General features: G+C 43.0%; 2 protein-coding genes and 1 non-coding gene across 3 annotated transcripts; 2 read left to right on the top strand and 1 right to left on the bottom strand.

Annotated features, from left to right (window-relative positions):
• Positions 1-13,493: 13,493 nt before the first annotated feature.
• LOC125585914 lies at positions 13,494-14,828 on the top strand. Its single transcript, XM_048755634.1, has one exon. The coding sequence runs from the start codon at positions 13,494-13,496 to the stop codon at positions 14,826-14,828; it is 1,335 nt and encodes a 444-aa protein (XP_048611591.1).
• On the bottom strand, positions 14,097-14,203 carry LOC125586735. The gene has a single exon (XR_007323270.1). It is a non-coding gene; the product is annotated as a small nucleolar RNA R71 (small nucleolar RNA).
• LOC125585915 lies at positions 14,825-18,345 on the top strand. The gene has a single exon (XM_048755635.1). The coding sequence runs from the start codon at positions 14,825-14,827 to the stop codon at positions 18,338-18,340; it is 3,516 nt and encodes a 1,171-aa protein (XP_048611592.1). The 3' UTR covers positions 18,341-18,345.
• Positions 18,346-18,707: the final 362 nt, after the last annotated feature.

Here is an 18,707-nt window from a genome sequence, read left to right on the forward strand (position 1 = left end):
AACGTCGACGCTACCCGAGATGGAGATTACTCAATTGGAAGCTGGACAGATGATCGCCATCACGAGAGATACGCACTAGAGATAGCATACCGTGATCAAGAAGCTGATGAACTGCATGAGGGATTCACATATGAGGAACTTCTCAACATGCAAAGACGCGATGAAACATATCAGAAACGAGCAGAAGCTGCTTGGGAAAGAACACATTTCCGCCATCCGATCGATAGAGCTATTCCTCCATCAATCGACATCAATCCTTCAACATCGATCGACAGCAACCATACAACATCGATCGACATCCGTCCAAAACCAAAAATCACTGTAAGCGAAAAAAATAAATTTGATAACCAGTATCTAACTCCAGGCGAATTTGGTATTTTCAGGGACCCAGATGGCTACGCAAAAGAAATAGATGGACGTACACTGCACGTATCCTGAGAGGATATTGCAGACATCGTTCACACGGCTAATGGAGCAGACAACCTTTTCATGCAAAAACGCACCATTCCAGAACACCAGCAGAAGTTTACAAAGGAGTTCTATGACACAGCTGGTGGCATAGATAAACGCTTCGAACAGAAGTCTCAACACCCTACTCGACCATCCATCGACGTTGACGTCCCAACATCGGTCGACAGACGTCCTGAATTTGGCATAAGAGCCTTTGATCTTTTCGGTACTAGGAAATTCTACTGGGAAGAGAAGGATGAGTATGGAATCTACATAGATGATCAGGGATACGCCAGAGATGTAGATGGACACACCATTCGTGTTCATAACAAAGATATCAGAAGACTTCTGGAAAGAGCTTCGAGAGATGACCACAGCTACATATGTCTTCCAGAACATGCTAGCTCATTCACACAAACCAAGCTAGTACAAGAAATCTACACCAAGGATGAGATCATTGAGATGTTCTATGGAATCTGCAGAGAACAAGAGAAGAACAAAGAAGACTTCCAGATGAAGCTTTATGGAGTCTACTATCCATTGAATGATAGTATCAGTTGGCTAACTACTTGCATGGAAGAGATGAGGCAAGACATAGCCAGAATTCAGCGTGCGACCGACGTGTCTCGCTCTACATCGATCGACAGAAATCGACAGGCATCGATCGACAATCGCTTACATGCATCGATCGACAACTGCTTACCAGCATCAATCGACGACAATCCACCACACTCACATACGATGAAGTCTCAACCAGATTTTCACACCAGGGAAGAGATAGATCAGTTGGTAGAAGGGATCTACAGAGGTCTGGAAACTACAGAAGAGAGGCTTGATTGGAGATGTGATGACATCTATTTCCCAATGGATCTTAGCATTAGTGCTTTGACTTCCAAGATTGAAGCTATTCAAGGGGAATTAGTGGAGATTCAGAGTTACATTGCCCATCGAACAGAAGCATCAGCATCGATCGACAGACGCAACAATAAATCGACCGACACTCACAGACATACATCGGTCGACGGCGCTACAAACCGAGGGAGGCTAGTACAAAAGGTGACATCATACATTTTTAACACACACAACCATGGAGAGGAGATCTCAGCTGACACATATGCCACAGTTATGAGACATCAGTTCAATCTTGAGAGTCTTGGAGATAGATTGCAGAAGATAGAAGATGCAACTACAATAATGAAGGACAAATGGCGCAGAGGAGATGAAGCAATGCGAGACTTCACTGGTACATGGTTCAACAAGCGCAAAGAAGAGATGAAGACTTGTTTCCCAACAAAGGCCAGCTTTCAACATCACTAGCCCAAATCACCTCCAAAGTCTAGCTAAATGACTATAACAAAGCGCTGAGTGGGAGGCAACCCACTATTAGGTAATATTTATTTGGTTTTTATTAGTCTACTATTTATGTTGGTTTTTAATTATTGCAGGTCATAAAAAAAAAAGATCTGAGTAGACGATTGCCGTGAGTATCGACCGACGAGACACTGTCGACATCGATCGACATAGCATCACCTGCCGCAACCGATATCAACATCCTTACATCGGTCGACATACATTCCGGTCTGGTATATCATTCTAACTTGTTACATTACGTACTTATGATTTAATTATCACCATAACTCCGACTGAGTTTACACTGGGGATAGTGTAGTTTAAGTCTGGGGGGAGGTTTACTGATATTATTTTATTCATGAATTTTAAAATTATTTTCAAACATAAAGTTTTTATTGAGTCAAGAAGGGGATAATGAACTTATTAGATTTTTGGTTGTTATCTAACCACTCTTTAGCACCATTCTAGAACTTACTGATTGCAGATAGTAATAAAAATACTAAAGTGGATCAACCTGTCAACTATGTTCCACTTGCTGAGACTGTTTGAAGGAACCAAAGCTGACCTCCAACACTAAACTTGACATAACTGCTTGTCTTGGGGCTTGGTATACGTGGGATCGGATTCTTCAAACAAGTCTAGAAGGTAAAGCCTTGTGTATATAGATTTATCACCCTCTCTCTCTATTTTCGAAATATAGATATTAAAAAAAATTAATATTACATATATATATATATATATACACACATATCTATTAGAGATTTATTAGGAAGGGATTCGAACAGGACTTGGTGGCTACAACCATTAAGGCTTGCTTCATATGAATTCTATAGGTAAAGGATTCGAACAGGACTCGATGGCTACAACCATTAAGGCTTGCTTCATAAGTATTCTATAGGTAAAGGATTAGAACAGGACTTGGTGGCTACAACAATTAAGGCTTGCTTCACAAATAATCCTAGGATATAGGTCAAAAAAAAGTGAACATGACATGGTGGCAACTGATATACCATGGATTTTACCCACTTTCATCCATGGTATATAAGTGTTTTAAGATATAATTATTATGTTTTGGAGTCTTTTTAGAGTATTTACAGGTTCAGGTACGTTCTGGAGAAATATGGTGATTTTGGAGCCTTTTAAGTGCAGAGGTGCACATACGCGTCAAATGTCTATCTATTGATGGAGACCTTTCTACCGTTAGATTGAGCCCATCGTTTGACACAAGATAGAGCTTTTCGTTAGCTTTCCAATGCCACCGGTTTGAGGTCAATCAGCATCATGTAGCAGACATTATGCTCGTTTTACTGAAGAGTGGTCAGTCTGCCTCGTGAGAGGAAGCTGTCGAGGAAGCTGTCGAGGAGATGAAGGACTGTTGATCGATGAAACAGCATTGGTGTCGGTCGACAGTGATGCCAGAATATGGGATGAGCATATTTTATGACCGACTGAAGCCCAGAAGCAACCACAAATTACCAGAATATCCTTGGACGATCTAAAACCCTATTTATGTGTTTTTTAAGCCATTGTTGACGGCTAAGCTTTTTTTATTCTTGTTCAAGGTTCGGAGAGAAAGGGGGAGCTCCTTCAGAGTCCTCCTGGAACTACTTTTGGATTTTATTATCTATTCTATTATATTTTTATATCTATTCATCTATGATTTTCTGTGACAACTTCATGTCTGAATAGATCCACCTGTTAGGTTTAGGGTTCAAATAGGTTATGTGGGATTAGCCCCAAATAAAGAATTGCTAAGTTGTTATATTCATCATTGAGTCTGTTCTTATTGCTTGTTCTTGAGTAATTAACCTGAACTTGATCATAGATTTATTAAGCACAAGCGAAAGCTTGGTTTTTTATCTAACTTGTCTTCTCTGAGCTAGGATTGATAGAAACAAACAAGAGTTGATCTAGAAACCTTAGTGAACCTTTAATCAACCCGCGCTAAACGCTTACTAGAAGCGTGTTGATCGATTCTCCTAATGAGATATCGATCGACATGACGAAAGGCGTATCGGTCGATGCTCCTATAGAGACATCGGTCGACGCTTTCTAAGATTTGACATCGAGAGTTGAAGGTCTTGGATCTAGTAATAGATAATCTAGAAATCGAGAGATGATAGGTTATTATAATCGTTGAGTTCTATAATATCATGCTTTAGTCTCTATATCATTATAATCCTGATTTCCTGAACAGAAACCCTAGATCTAGCAAACCATCCTTCCATCAAACAACTCTCTGCCAAGCTGAACAATTGTCGTGTTCAACTTTTACTGCTTTATTTACTGCTTTGCTATCTTTATTTACTGCTTTAAATCTATTAGCCTAGCTCAATCATATAACTATTAGATCTTTTGTCTGCCCTAGCTCCCTGGGGATTCGATCCCTAAGTACTATAACTCGATCTCTTATTTGAGAGAGTATAAATCACTCCTTAGGGAAATTTGAGTGATATCAAATTTGGCGCCGTTACCGGGGAGCTTTGATCACCATTAGATCTTATCTAGTTAAGTTAGATTTAGTCTAGGTTTTACTACTGTTCAAAAAGAACTGATAAAATTTTTTCTTGTGTTTCAGGTACATCCATATGAGTACCAGAAGCAACAAGGGGATAGGGCTCTTACTAGTAGAGGCACTGGATTTGGAACGCGTGATCCATTAGTCTAAGAGGGCAGTCGACACCCTCCAAGCACCGATTGGCAGCGTAGAAATCCAAATGTCGATCAACACTGTTCACCCGACGTCGATCGACACTGTTCACCCGACGTCGATCGACACTGTTCACCCGACGTCTTTCCACACTGTTCACCCGACGTCGATCGACACTGTCCATCCGCCGTCGACCGACACTGTCCATCTGCCGTCGGCCGACACTATTCATCCAACGTCGATCGACACTGTTTATTAACCGTCGATCGATACTGTTCATCCGCCGTCGGCTGACACTGTTCATCCACCGTCCGACACCACTTGTTTGGAGGCAGAGAAGGTCGAAGTGCTCATACTTAAAGTTGACGAGAATGGGATGTTATGAGACGAAGAAGGTCGCACTCGCAACAGCACAGGACAATTGATTAAGGCAGAGGGTGCTGTAATCCCTGATGTGAGTGATGTTGCTGAGACAAACGACTTCGATCTGAACCGCGAATGGTATAATTGGGGAAGTGTGGACCCTTTCCGAGGTCTTCCTCATGAAGATCCCAGAGACCTTATCAAAGAACTTGAGGAGCTAGCCTCTGCAAGCGAGCAGAATGAAGTATCTGTAGACCACATTATCTGGAAGATCTTCCCCTATTCTCTATCTGGAGATGCATTTAGCTAGTTCAGTCAGCTGCAGCCAAGATCTTTAACCTTCTGGGAGGACATTAAGACCGCCTTCCTCAACAAATTTCTCTATGAAGCTACAGCAACTCGAAAGAAGGAGTTTGATGATATGTTGGACAAGATGATTAAAGGCCAAGAGAAGGAATTGATGTCTAGTTTCAGTCAGATGTTGGTTATAGTCTACACTGAGCCGAATGAGGAATCTGAAACCATGAACGCTCAGATTGAAAAGTCAGACATTGAGGTTCAATGGACAGATGAGTTTGCGCGAAGAGAAGAAGCTGACATTAGTGACACGACCTCCACGTCTACCGACGGTACGACCTCAACGTCTACCGACAGCAGGACTTCAACGTCTACCTATGGCACGACCTCAACATCGACCGATGGCAAGACCTCAACGTCGACCGACGGCACGACCTCAACGTCGACCGACGGCACGACCTCAACGTCGATCGACTATTTGACCTCAACGTCTACCAATGGTACAACCTCAATGTCGATCGACGATATAGAAAAAGATATCACCATGGAAGATTTCTTGGACCTAGAAGAGTTCTTGGAGTTGGAGTTAGAAGAATTCTTGGAGCTGGAGGAATGGCTTGAAGATATGGATCAGAATTCGAAGAAAAAGCTTGATGACGATCAGAATACTTCGAGGGGAGATCTGGAAACTTCACCAAAGGCTAGCATCGGTAGACACCAACCTGATGAGATCGATCGACACCCACCCTGCACCATCGACGAACACCCACCCTCTATCATCGTTCGCCATCTACCAGATAGCATCGACCTACACCCAGCAGCAGTGGGCCACCAGAGAGCATCGATCGACACCCATTGTTGGACGGACCTCACGGTTTCATAGTTGAGATGGAACCAATTGAAGAAAGAATGCACGAGTCTGAAGCCTCACACAATGTTGACTCCAAACATTTGAGACCACTTATATGCACAGAAGAAGCTGTTGGCTTTCACAAAAGAGTGAAGAGGATACATGATCATGTGAAGATTTTGGTTCCATGCGCTGTGGTTGTAGTTGAATTTCCGATCCCACCAAATAGAAGTATGCAGTTAAGTCCTTACAATGGGCTACATGCAAAAGCTTCTCAGAGAGGGTTGCGATTTAGAGATGAAGTCGATAAGGGCCCAGAAGAAGCAACATCGGTCGACACCGACCGGATACCATCGAACGACACCAACAAACCGGCATCGGTCGACATTACCACTTCACCATCAATCGACACTGGACGCATATCAGAGCAGAAGGAGTTCGATGTGCGTGGAAATCTTAGGGATGGAGATACCACCACGCGATCAAACAAGTCTGGGGGAAAGAAGAGGAGGAATTGGAAGAAGAGAAAAAGGATCAAGGACGGTCCTCAGGTATCATTGATCCCTTGCTTCTCAGATGGTGTCAGGAAATCCAGAGTGTGCTGCAGATGCTTCTCACAACCATTTGCAAAGCTTCGAGCGCTCCTTATTGCTGAGATGATAGACAAATGAGAAGAGTCTATGGAAGAGGCTTTCACACAAGAATGATAAAGCTTCAGAGAGCAGACATTGAGACTTGTTTTGGAGCACGTTCTCATTCTCATCCGGACTAAATCAGATCTCCAAAGTCAAGCTAAATGATTATAACAAAGCGCTGAGTGGAAGGCAACCCACTATTAGGTAATTTCTTTTAGTTTAGTTTAGATTGTTACTGATTAAAATTTTTATTTATTGCAGGTAAAAAAAAAAAAAAAATATCAGAGTAGACGATTATAAAATCGACTGATGAGAGCATGTCGATATCGATCGACAGTACAACACCTGCAGCGACCGATGGTAACTCCTTTCCATCGATCAACACTTAACCCGGTCAGGTTATCGTTCTTACTCGCTAAATTGTGTACTTATGTTTATGTTATCACCATAACTCCGACTAGATATACACCAGGGACAGTGTAATTTAAGTCTGGGGGGGATGTTTACTGATATTAGTGTGTTCATGAGTCTTATCAAAATGTTTTCAAAAGAGTTTTATTGAGTCAAGAAGGGGATGATGAACTTTTTAGATTTTTGCTTGTTATCTAACCACTCTTTAGCACCATTCTAGACTTACTGATTGCAGATAGTACTAAAGATACTAAAGTGGATCAACATGTCAACTATTCACACTTGCTGAGATTGTTTGAAGGAACCAAAGCTGACCTCCAACACTAAACCTGACACAACTGTTTGTCTTGGGGCTTGGTATACATGGGATCGGATTCTTCAAACAAGTCTGGAAGGTAAAGCCTTGTGTAGATTTATCACATTTTCTCTCTCTATTTCGACCCTAGATTTATAGGTAGAGATATTTATTTTTCAAAAAAAAAAAACGAAAAAGAAAGAAAGAAAAATAAAAAATATATATATATAAATAAAAAATATATATATATAGTAGGTGTTAGTTAGGTGGAATCCGAACAGGACTTGGTGGCTACAACCATTAAGGCTTGCTTCGTAAGGATTCCAACAAAAAAGAATTCGAACGGGACTTGGTGGCGGCAATCATCAAGGTTCGATTCACATGAATTCTTGGATATAGGTCAAAAAGAAGTGAACGGGACTTGGTGGCAACCACCATTAAGGCCTGATTCATGGAAGCCTGTCCAACCTTGGTCAATGATCTTGCAATAAAGCAGACTTTGACTAGGGGAGAAATTAGTAGAGAGAGAGGAAAGGAACTATTGTTTACATGCAGGTCCAGATACTTGTTTGAAAATCCTTGCATCATGTGATCGATACTCCCAAGGTAAAGCCTGCACTTTTATTTATGTTAAGAAATGAGGTTGGTAGAGGGGAATGTCAGACAGGATTTGCTAAGTTGTTGGCTAGGTGAATTTGGTTGCTAAGCTAGGATATGGTATAATGTGCTTTTGTGATTAAGACTTCTTAGATGTGGATTGCAATAATGCAGAGGTGATGATTCTAAGTTTTAAATCATGTGAGTCCCTGCTGTTTTCAAACCTCTTTCAGAGAGACTGTCTGTGTGTTTTGCTTGAGGACAAGCAAACTGGTAAGTCTAGGGAAGTTGATATACCATGGATTTTACCCACTTTCATCCATGGTATATAACTGTTTTAAGATATAATTATTATGTTTTGGAGTCTTTTTAGAGTATTTACAGGTTCAGGTACGTTCTGGAGAAATATGGTGATTTTGGAGCCTTTTGAGTGCAGAGATTCACAAACACGTCAAATGTCTAGCTATTGATGGAGACCTTCCCACCGTTAGATTGAGCCCATCTTTTGACACAAGATAGAGCTTTGAGTTTAGCTTTCCAATGCCACCGTTTTGAGGTCAATCAGCATCCTGTAGCAGAAGTTATGCCCGTTTTACTAAGAGTGGTCAGTCTGCCTCGCGAGAGGAAGCTGTCGAGGAGATGAAGGACTGTTCACTAAGGAGCGAAAGCTTGGTTTTTTATCTGACTTGTTTTCTCTTAGCTAGGATTGATAGAAACAAACGAGAGTTGATCTAGAAACCTTAGTGAACATTTAATCAACCCGCGCTAAACGCTTACTAGAAGCGTGTCGATCGATTCTCCTAATGATATATCGATTGACACGACGAAAGGCGTATCGGTCGATGCTGCTATAGAGACATCGGTCGACGCTTTCTAAGATTCGACATCGAGAGTTGAAGGTCTTGGATCTAGTAATAGATAATCTAGAAATCGAGAGACTGCATGTTTATTTTGCTTGAGGACAAGCAAAAGGGTAAGTCTGAGGGAGTTGATAGACCATGGATTCGACCCACTTTCACCTATGGTTTATAGGTGTTTTTACTACTAATTATTATGTTATAGAGTCTATTTATTATATTTATAAGATCAGGAGTGATTTGGAGATAAGTGATGATTTTGGAGCATTTTGGAGATATTTGGAGCAACGACCCGAGATGACCATCGAGCTCGACCATCGGTCGATATTGAGGAACAAACATCGATCGATGTTCACATCGGAACATCGATCGACAGCGAAGCGCGCAGAAAGCCTGTTTGGTCACAGCCGACTTGAAGCCCAATTTTTCACCAATTTACAAGATTACCCATGACGAGTTTTAACCTAATTATATAAGCTTTGCCACCATGTTAGAGGCAAAGGGGGTGATTTCTTGTGTTTCTAGTTTTACTATTATCAGCAAAAGGTTTTTAGGATTTTGATAGCTTGGAGAGAAAATCCAAAGTTATATTTGTGATTGGAACTCCATTGATATCTATTTACTATTCTAATGAAGTTTTCTTACCTAATTGCTGTCATGAATTGCTTGGCCATGTGTGAGTAGTTCCATTGTTAGATTTTAGGGTTTAAATAGGTTATGAGGGATTAGCCCAAACTATAGATCCCTGAGTTGTGATAATAATCATTAGGATTGTCATTAATGTCTGATTCTATATTAGCTACCTAGAACTTGCCCTACGATTGTTAGATAAAAGCGATAGCTTCATTCTCATCCTGAAACCATTCTAATTGAGCTAAGTTTCTTGCTAGAGTAAGGTGAGAGCTCATCTAGTGAGCTTAGTGAGCATCATTCAACCCGCGCATAAAGCTTAACTAGAAGCCCATGGATCTATATACATATTGGATAATCGATCGACGAAGTGAAAGGTGTATCGATCGATATCCCTATAGGATAATCGATCGACACTTGCTATTGATCGAACACATTTGTTTGGGTCATTAGATCTAGTTAATAGACTAGTCCAGAAACGCGAGAGCTGATTGACTTGTTGCTTAATAGTTGAGCTCTACATTATCATGCATGCAACTCAATAGGCATATGTAGGATTATAGTTCCAAGTTTCCTGAATAAAAACCCTAATTCTAGTTATTTCCTTTTAAGCACCAAAACCTCAACCAATCAATCGAGCAATTACTTGCTCAACAAAACTGCAAATTTACATTTTAATCATTAAAACATCCTACTTAACAAATTCCATTAGATTTATTAGGTTCCCTAGCTCCTTGTGGATTGGATCCCTAAGTACTGCAGTTGAACCTCTTATTTGAGAGAGTAAATTCACTCTTTAGGGTAATTTGAGTGATATCAACCAGGGACAGAGCGATCGCCAAGAGATTTGGAGGAAGCCTTTCTCCTTGAAGTCATGATCAAAAAGACGTTTTCTATCAAAGGGAGAGAATAGAGAATTCACTATTCACCTTCAAATTTTTTGACATTGGATTTCGTCTAACTCACCATGCACGTCCAAACCGCTCGCAAGATCACCATGACTCTGACGAACTGGGGGGCTAACTGTTGGGGACAAAATCGGTTATGACGAAATCAAAGTCAGAAACTTCCCGAGAAACGTCTTCTTCGAAAAAAAAAAAGATAATTCTCAAAAGAATGGAGAAGCGGAAGAACTAAATCAAGTTTCGTAACAAGTCCGAAAAGGATTCACAAGATAAGTCTTCAAGGAAGGTCGCTCGAGGCCTCGGACAACGGATTCCGGACAACAAAACACCAACGTCCAACCCACCAAATGGGAGAATTGGACCGAGCAAGCCGTCCAACTTGTCCATTTGGCGAGTTGGACCGACCGCAGCCGTAAAACTCGCCCATTTGGTGAGTTGGACCGAACAGGCTGCCTTCATCCTATTCTCGTAGCTCCCTCTTCTGTGATCGGATCGAACTAACTCTTGTTTCGTCTCAATCAGAGTCATCAACGGAACTTTACAGCTTGGAAACCGCAAAGAACTCGTTCTCCCGAAGAAAATTTGGATTTCTCGTATAAAAACGGCAACGGTAAACTGTAAACTAAACACCTCGAACTGCCTACGATATACGAGAAGTTTGGATGTTCTTTGAAATCGACGTCGTTTCAAAAATGCTCTTTCTATAAAATCGTAAAAAAAGCTTAAGTCCGAGAACGGCCCGAAAGGGGTCAGATCGCGGCAAAAAGCCCACTTCCGATCTTATGTGAAATCGAACCCAAATCGTTATGACGGTTTATCCCTTTTATGCAGGAGAAGATAAATGTCAAGTTTATGTATCCACTCTGATTTTATGTGAAAGCCCACTTGCGATTTTATGTATCCACTCTGATTTCCAGACCTCTGATTCTGAAAGCCTGAACCACTGACGAAGTTTACATCCTCCTCTCCATCTATGTCACTATCAACATCTACAGCCTCTACATCCTCCGCAAAGCTAACTTGCTTCTTGAGAAGCTTGTGAACACTATCCAGCTTAGCCTTAACATCGTCCAACAGCTCCTTTCCTAGGGTAGTGGCCGATTTTCTCCTCTCAAAATCAGTGTTCTTGGTGTTGTTACTGGAAGGCAAGTTCTCAATAAGTCTCATAGCCTCTTATGGATTCCTAGTGTTGAAGTTTCCATCACTAGTTGAGTCTAGAGCCATCTGATATGCCAGCGTGATTCCTCTGAAGAAAGTGTTGAGCAGCTGCACTTCATTGAATCCATGGTGTGGACAGTCTCTCTTATATGACTTGAATCTGATCCAGGAGCTTCTGAATGACTCTGTGGGCTCATGTGTGAATGTAGCAATCTTGCTCCTCAAGTCTTCAGGGCGTGCCTCATCAAAGAAATTTCGCAGGAATACGTTCTTGATGTCGGCCCAGGATGTAAGAGATCCTAGCTGTAACTGCTTAAGTCAGTGCGAAGCCTCTCCAGCAAGTAAGTACTTGAAGAGCTTGCAAAAGATATAGTCCTCGGGAATCCATTGGCTTTAATAGCAGAAACTAGATCCTCGAACCTCTTCAGATGGTCCATAGGATGCTCCTGTGATAACCCATAGTAGCGTGTATGTCCCACGAGTGTGAAATACTGAGGCTTCAACTCAACGTCTTGCCTCTGAATGGCTGGAGGACGGACGGCAGATCTGTTCTCGTAGTACTGATCTGGCATGTTGTAATCAGCTAATGTCCTTGGTCTATCAGCCTCGTCTACAGCTTGAGCAGCTGCAATATCAGCATCAGTATCAGGGATTACAGCCCCTTGATCATCTATCTTCTGACCTGCTACATTACGCAGATGCCCCTCCTGGTCATGCAGATTTCCTGTCGCGTCCTGAATTAGAACAATAGTCACAACCATGTCTCGCGGCTCAGTATCGATCAATGCCTGATATATGGTGTTTTTCAAATCATTGTATAGGTGTTTTCGTATTGATTCGAGTCCTTAATTCGTGTCAGTCTAGTCCTTTTTGATCTTTTACAGGTCTGGAGGTGGTAGAAGAGTGAAGAGAGGGTGCTTGAAGAGAAGCTGTCATTTTGGAGCATTCCTGCGAAGAACACTCAAGGCGAACAGTCCCGAGACTATTCTCAAGTGGAACAAGCAGACGGAGTGATCCCGAGGTTGTTCCCGACAAATAAGGAAGCTTCTATTTCGGGAATTAAAGCCCGGTTGCCGTAATATCTTTCCTACCTATTGGCGCCTCCATATAAAGACACCATCTATCATATTTTATTAATTACGCTATTTTTTACAAGAGAACTATTAGCTTTTGCGATCTGCAACTTGTAAGGGAGAAGAATCCATTCTCGCATAGAGAAGACCATCTGAACCCTTTCTTTACTACTCTTATTATTATGCAGTTTCATTCAGAATCTATGTCTTTGATTGCTTGCATCATGATCGAGTAGTGATCTAGCTCGCCTAGGGTTCTAGGGTGTTGAAATATGAGCTAAACATAGATAAGCTATTCTTGATTATTCTTCATTCATACTATTCTTAAGGCTTCCATTAATCTGATCACTTGATGTTAGATCCTAAGTTTATCGCCTAGCTAACCGCTTAGGAGATAGCTTGACATGTATTGAATGAGCTTAGTATCCCTAATCAGCGAAAGTAGATATTAGGGTAGTAAGTGAACTGATCGGACCTGATCTCTAAGGCTTGCAGTCGTTTCTCATCTCAACGACAGTTAGATGATGGGATCGACCAGCAAAGAGATCACCACCACGACAGTGGGGTGTTCCAGCTGAGTGATCCGAGTTCCAGAAAGCACTGCATCGCGCTTGAATAATTGTTTGGCTCTCGCTCAACACCCAATGAAATACCCTAGGCTAGCTTCTTGTTAAATTGAATCAAACTCTAGTTTACTTGTTTTCCGCGTCACCAATTGAATTGAAAACCATTTTCTTCTTAGCTTGACATTAAACTTATAAGAGTAAAGTGTAGACTGGTCCTCTGGATTGAATCTAAAGTACTATAATCACAACTGTTAACTTGGCAGTAGCAAAGATTCATATTTAGTGTATCAAGTTTTGGCGCCGTTGCCGGGGACCAGATTGTTTTACCTCTACTTTTCGGTTTCAATTTAAGTCTAAGATATCTAACTCGCCTCTTTTTCTTTGTCACAGCTAATGATCCAGGTGCATGACCAGTAGACATACTCAGAGCAACGCACAAGGACCATTGCATCAGCTCACCAACGAAGAACTAGCGAGATTAGAACGTCAGAACCGTCAACTGCCTAGACCTACAAGCACCAACATGGGCGATCATCAGGATGATCTTACTGCTGTGTTTGGACTCATGCAACAACAGATGCAGCAGATGCAGCAAACTATCCAAGCGAACGCTGCAAACCAACGTAATGCACCGGAGGAAGCTGATCAGATTGGCCAAAGGAATCTCTTGCGTAATTTACCTGCTACGCGATCCGCGATCAACCCTCCACCTTGCGCTAGACAAGACTTTGAGATCAAGCCCGCCTTGATAGGTCTGGTGCAGAGGAAGATCTTCAATGGACTTCCTGCAGAAATTCCGATGGACCACATTGAAAACTTTGAGAAGATGTGTGGGTTCACTAAGGCGAATGGAGTACCACCAGATTACATCAAGTGTACCCTGTTCCCTTTCTCTCTCGATGGGAAGGCTGCTCGCTGGCTAGATTCCCTACCCACTGGATCGCTCACCACATGGGAACAAGTCAGATCCGCTTTCTTGAGCCATTTCTACACGAAGTCAAAGACAGCAGCTCTGAGACAGAAGATCGCCACCTTTAAACAGCTGGTAGATGAGCCGTTCTGCGACGCTTGGGAGCGATTCAACGTCTACCGCAGGGAGTGCCCACATCACGGTTTTGAAGAAGACTATCTACTCGGAGTGTTCTACGATGGAGTAGGTTGGGAGTACAGGAATGCTTTAAACTCAGCCAGTAATGGAAATTTCATGACCCAATCCACTCAAGGCGCTTTCGCGCTGATTGAGAACATGGCCTCAAGCTCAGCTGACAGCAACCGAGAGACTGACCGCACCCAAAAGGTGAACAGCATCGACAATAGCAAAATAGATGAGCTCTCTGCCAAGGTCGATCAACTGATAAAGATTAATCAGAACCATGTCTTCATCATGGAAGAATCCCCTCAGGATAAAGGAACCACATACACTACATCAGAAGCAGACCAGGCGACTGAGGACCATCATGAGGTTAGCTATGTGAATGGACAAGGATGGCAGTTCAAGAACTACCACCCGAACCCTAACGTGAGGAACAACCCCCACCTGTTCAACAACCCTAAACCCGATGGTAACGCAGAAAATGCTCAAGGCAATCAGGTTCAGAACAGTGGCTACCAACGGGGGTATGGAAATCAAGGAAGAACATTTGTCCTCAGCCCAGCTCAGAATACTCAGTTCCACAACCAGAAACAACCGACTAACCAGCAGCCTGCACAGCCTGCTCAAACTGCTCCACAGACGAGATGAAGAGTCTTGCCAATATGATGAGCCAGCTGCTCCAAGGACAGCAGATCCAGGGAAAAGCACTGAATCAGGTCACAAACGACATCAATACCCGAATGAATCACATGTTCAATGACCTGAGTGCCAAATATGATAATGTCTCGAGCCATATGAGGCAGATGGATATTCAGATTGCTCAGACTGCTGAGAGTGTGAAAAGACAGCAAGGCACTCTTCCTGGAAAAACAGATAAAAATCCCAAGGAGTGCAATGCAGTCGCGCTTAGGAGTGGGAAGCAGTTAACTGATCTGGCGCCCAAGAGATTCACAACAGCTGAAAAGGGGAAGCAGAAAGAGTCAGAACAACCACCAGTAACCGCACCAACAGACGAGGAAGAAGCAGGGCTTCCTGCTAAACATACTCCGACCACTACAGAGCAGCCTACTGTGGTTGTTCGCCCAGCTGCAGAACCTGTACCCACCCGTGACTATGTGCCTAAGGTTCCGTACCCTGTTCCTGCTAAGGCCACACGCAAGGACAAGGAGGAGATGAAATGTAGGAAGATGCTGGAAGACATAACAGTCAGACTCCCTCTCATGAGTGCAATCCAGATGATGCCATCCATGAGTAGCTTTGTGAAAGGACTTATTTCTGGAAAGATAACCGATGACAGTGAGTTCATGGTGGTCTCAAAAGAGTGCAGCGCTGTTCTCCAGAACAAAAGGATCAAGAAACTGGGTGACCCTGGAAAATTTGTCCTATCCATCCAAATAGGGAGAACAGTCTTCTCATGTTCGCTAGTCGATCTGGGATCAAGCATCAACCTCATGCCATACTCTGTGGCTAAGCGCCTTGGATTCACGGATTTCAAACCTACCAGGATGTCCCTAGTGTTTGCTGATCGATCAGTGAAATCTCCGGTCGGAATTATCGAGGATATCCAAGTTCTTGTTGGGAACACGCTTGTCCCTGCCGATTTCGTTGTTCTGGAACTCGAGGAAGAGTCAAAGGATCCTCTGATCCTAGGCAGACCATTCCTATGCACTGTCGGAGCTATCATAGATGTGCGACAAGGAAAAATCGACCTCCACCTAGGAGACATTGTGATGAGGTTCGAGATGAATCAGATGCTCAAGAAACCTATGCTGGATGGACAAACCTTCACTGTCCAAGAGGAGGGTGATCCGCTGGAACCAAGTGATCAGATGATTGAGGAGATCCTTACAGATGATCCGCTGGAACTAGCCTTGACTAGAGCTGAAGCAGAACAGAATGTCCAGAACATCGACGCTGATGGGTACGCTAAGATGTTGGACTCCGCCAGAACCATGGAAAGATTAGTGGCATATCTCAGTCTGGGGGAGAACAATGCTTCAGACTCATCGAGCTCGCTTGTTCCACCAAGTCGGAACAATGACCCGTGGAGTGAATCCGAAGCTCCAAAAGTCGAGCTCAAAACACTCCCTAAGGGGCTCAGGTACGCATTTCTTGGACCAAATTCTACATACCCAGTAATCGTGAATGCTGACCTGAACAATGCTGAAACTGCTCTTCTCCTATGCGAACTTAGGAAATATCGAAAGGCATTAGGATATTCTCTAGCTGATATACCTGGCATTTCACCTGATCTGTGCATGCATAGAATACACCTAGAAGATGAATCAATGACTTCTGTAGAACATCAGAGGAGGTTAAACCCAAATCTGAAAGATGTTGTTAAGAAGGAGATAATGAAACTTCTAGAAGCTGGTGTAATCTATGCGATCTCTGATAGTAAGTGGGTTAGTCCTGTTCATGTAGTGCCTAAGAAAGGAGGGATCACTGTTATAACCAATGAAAAGAATGAATTAATCCCTACTAGAACAGTAACTGGTCATCGCATGTGCATCGATTTCCGTAAATTGAATGCTGCGACCCGCAAGGATCACTTTCCACTTCCCTTCATTGATCAAATGCTTGAAAGATTGGCTAACCACCCTTACTATTGCTTTTTAGATGGTTATTCAGGTTTTTTTCAGATTCCCATCCACCCAGACGATCAGGAAAAGACGACGTTCACATGTCCTTACGGAACATATGCCTACAGGAGGATGCCTTTCGGGCTGTGCAATGCTCCAGCGACCTTTCAACGCTGCATGATGTCGATTTTCACTGATCTAATTGAAGACATAATGGAGGTTTTCATGGACGATTTCAGCGTCTATGGAAGCTCCTTTAGTGTCTGTTTGTCAAACTTGTGTAGGGTTCTGAAGCGATGCGAGGAGAAGCATCTCGTGCTTAATTGGGAAAAATGTCATTTCATGGTCAGAGATGGGATTGTTCTAGGACATAAGATTTCAGAAAAGGGCATCGAAGTGGACAAGGCAAAGATCGATATCATGATGAGTCTGCAGCCACCAACTTCAGTGAGGGGAATAAAAAGCTTTTTGGGACATGCTGGTTTTTACAGAAGATTCATCCAGGACTTCTCGAGAATCGCAAGACCACTCACTAGACTGCTCTGCAAGGAAACAAAGTTTGACTTCGACAGCGAGTGCTTAGCTTCATTTCACACGATCAAGGGAGCTCTAGTCAGTGCACCGGTTGTCCAACCCCCAGACTGGGACCTCCCTTTCGAGATCATGACAGACGCGAGTGACTTTGCAGTAGGAGCAGTGCTCGGCCAGCGGAAGGATAAGAAGCTCCATGTGATCTACTACGCGAGTAAGACATTGGATGAAGCTCAATGTAGGTATGCTACAACGGAGAAGGAACTCCTGGCCATCGTCTATGCTTTTGAGAAGTTTCGATCATATCTAGTTGGGTCTAAGGTGATAGTCCACACGGATCATGCAGCTCTCAAGTACCTGCTCACGAAAAAAGATGCCAAACCGCGGCTCCTGAGATGGATTCTCCTCCTTCAAGAATTTGACCTGGAAATAAGAGACAAGAAGGGGGTAGAAAATGGAGTAGCGGACCACCTTTCCAGAATGAAAATAAACGATGATACTGTGATTGACGAAGAGCAACCAGTGGAACACGTAAGTGCGATTGGTCTTTGCTATTCGGAACAACCAATGCGCATGGAAACGGCTTGTTCTCCACAACCAGAGCAGTTTGTCGCAGTAATCCAGAAGCAACATCCTGATCTACCGTGGTTTGCTGAGATTGCAAATTTCCTAGCCGCTGAAAAAGAGCCTCAGAAGTTCACAGGGAACGAGAAGAGAAAATTCTTAAGAGAGGCAAGGCACTACTTTTGGGATGAGCCTTACCTATACCGACAATGCAAGGATGGGATCTTCAGACGATGCGTTCCAGAGGCTGAAATTCCAGGTATCCTACACCACTGCCACGGATCTTCCTACGCTGGACACTTCGCCACATTCAAAACAGTCTCCAAATCCAAGCGGGATTCTGGTGGCCAACAATGTTCAGAGATGCTCACACCTTCATATCCAGATGCAATGCATGCCAGCGAATGGGCAGTATCAGCAAAAGGAATGAGATGCCTCAGAATTACATATTGGAAGTTGAGGTGTTCGACTGCTGGGGAATAGATTTTATGGGACCTTTCCCACCTTCTCACAAGAACGAGTACATCCTGGTTGCAGTCGACTATGTCTCCAAGTGGGTAGAAGCGATTGCTAGTCCGACCAACGACGCACGAGTTGTAACCAAGATGTTCACCTCCATCATCTTTCCAAGATTTGGAGTACCTAGAGTGGTTATCAGCGATGGTGGAACTCACTTCATCAACAGAGTGTTCCAAGGATTACTGAGCAAGAACGGCGTGAAACACAAGGTTGCAACCGCCTACCATCCCCAAACGAGTGGCCAAGTGGAAATTTCCAACAGAGAGATCAAGAACATTCTACAGAAAACAGTCAATACCACGCGTAAGGATTGGTCCATCAAACTTGACGA

This window comes from Brassica napus, chromosome C4, assembly GCF_020379485.1.
Source record: "Brassica napus cultivar Da-Ae chromosome C4, Da-Ae, whole genome shotgun sequence".
Taxonomy (NCBI): Eukaryota; Viridiplantae; Streptophyta; class Magnoliopsida; order Brassicales; family Brassicaceae; genus Brassica; species Brassica napus.

Bases quoted from the DNA above. Each gene is read 5' to 3' on its own strand.
- LOC125585915 (XM_048755635.1), top strand. From the start codon at position 14,825: ATGAAGAGTCTTGCCAATATGATGAGCCAGCTGCTCCAAGGACAGCAG.
- LOC125585914 (XM_048755634.1), top strand. From the start codon at position 13,494: ATGACCAGTAGACATACTCAGAGCAACGCACAAGGACCATTGCATCAG.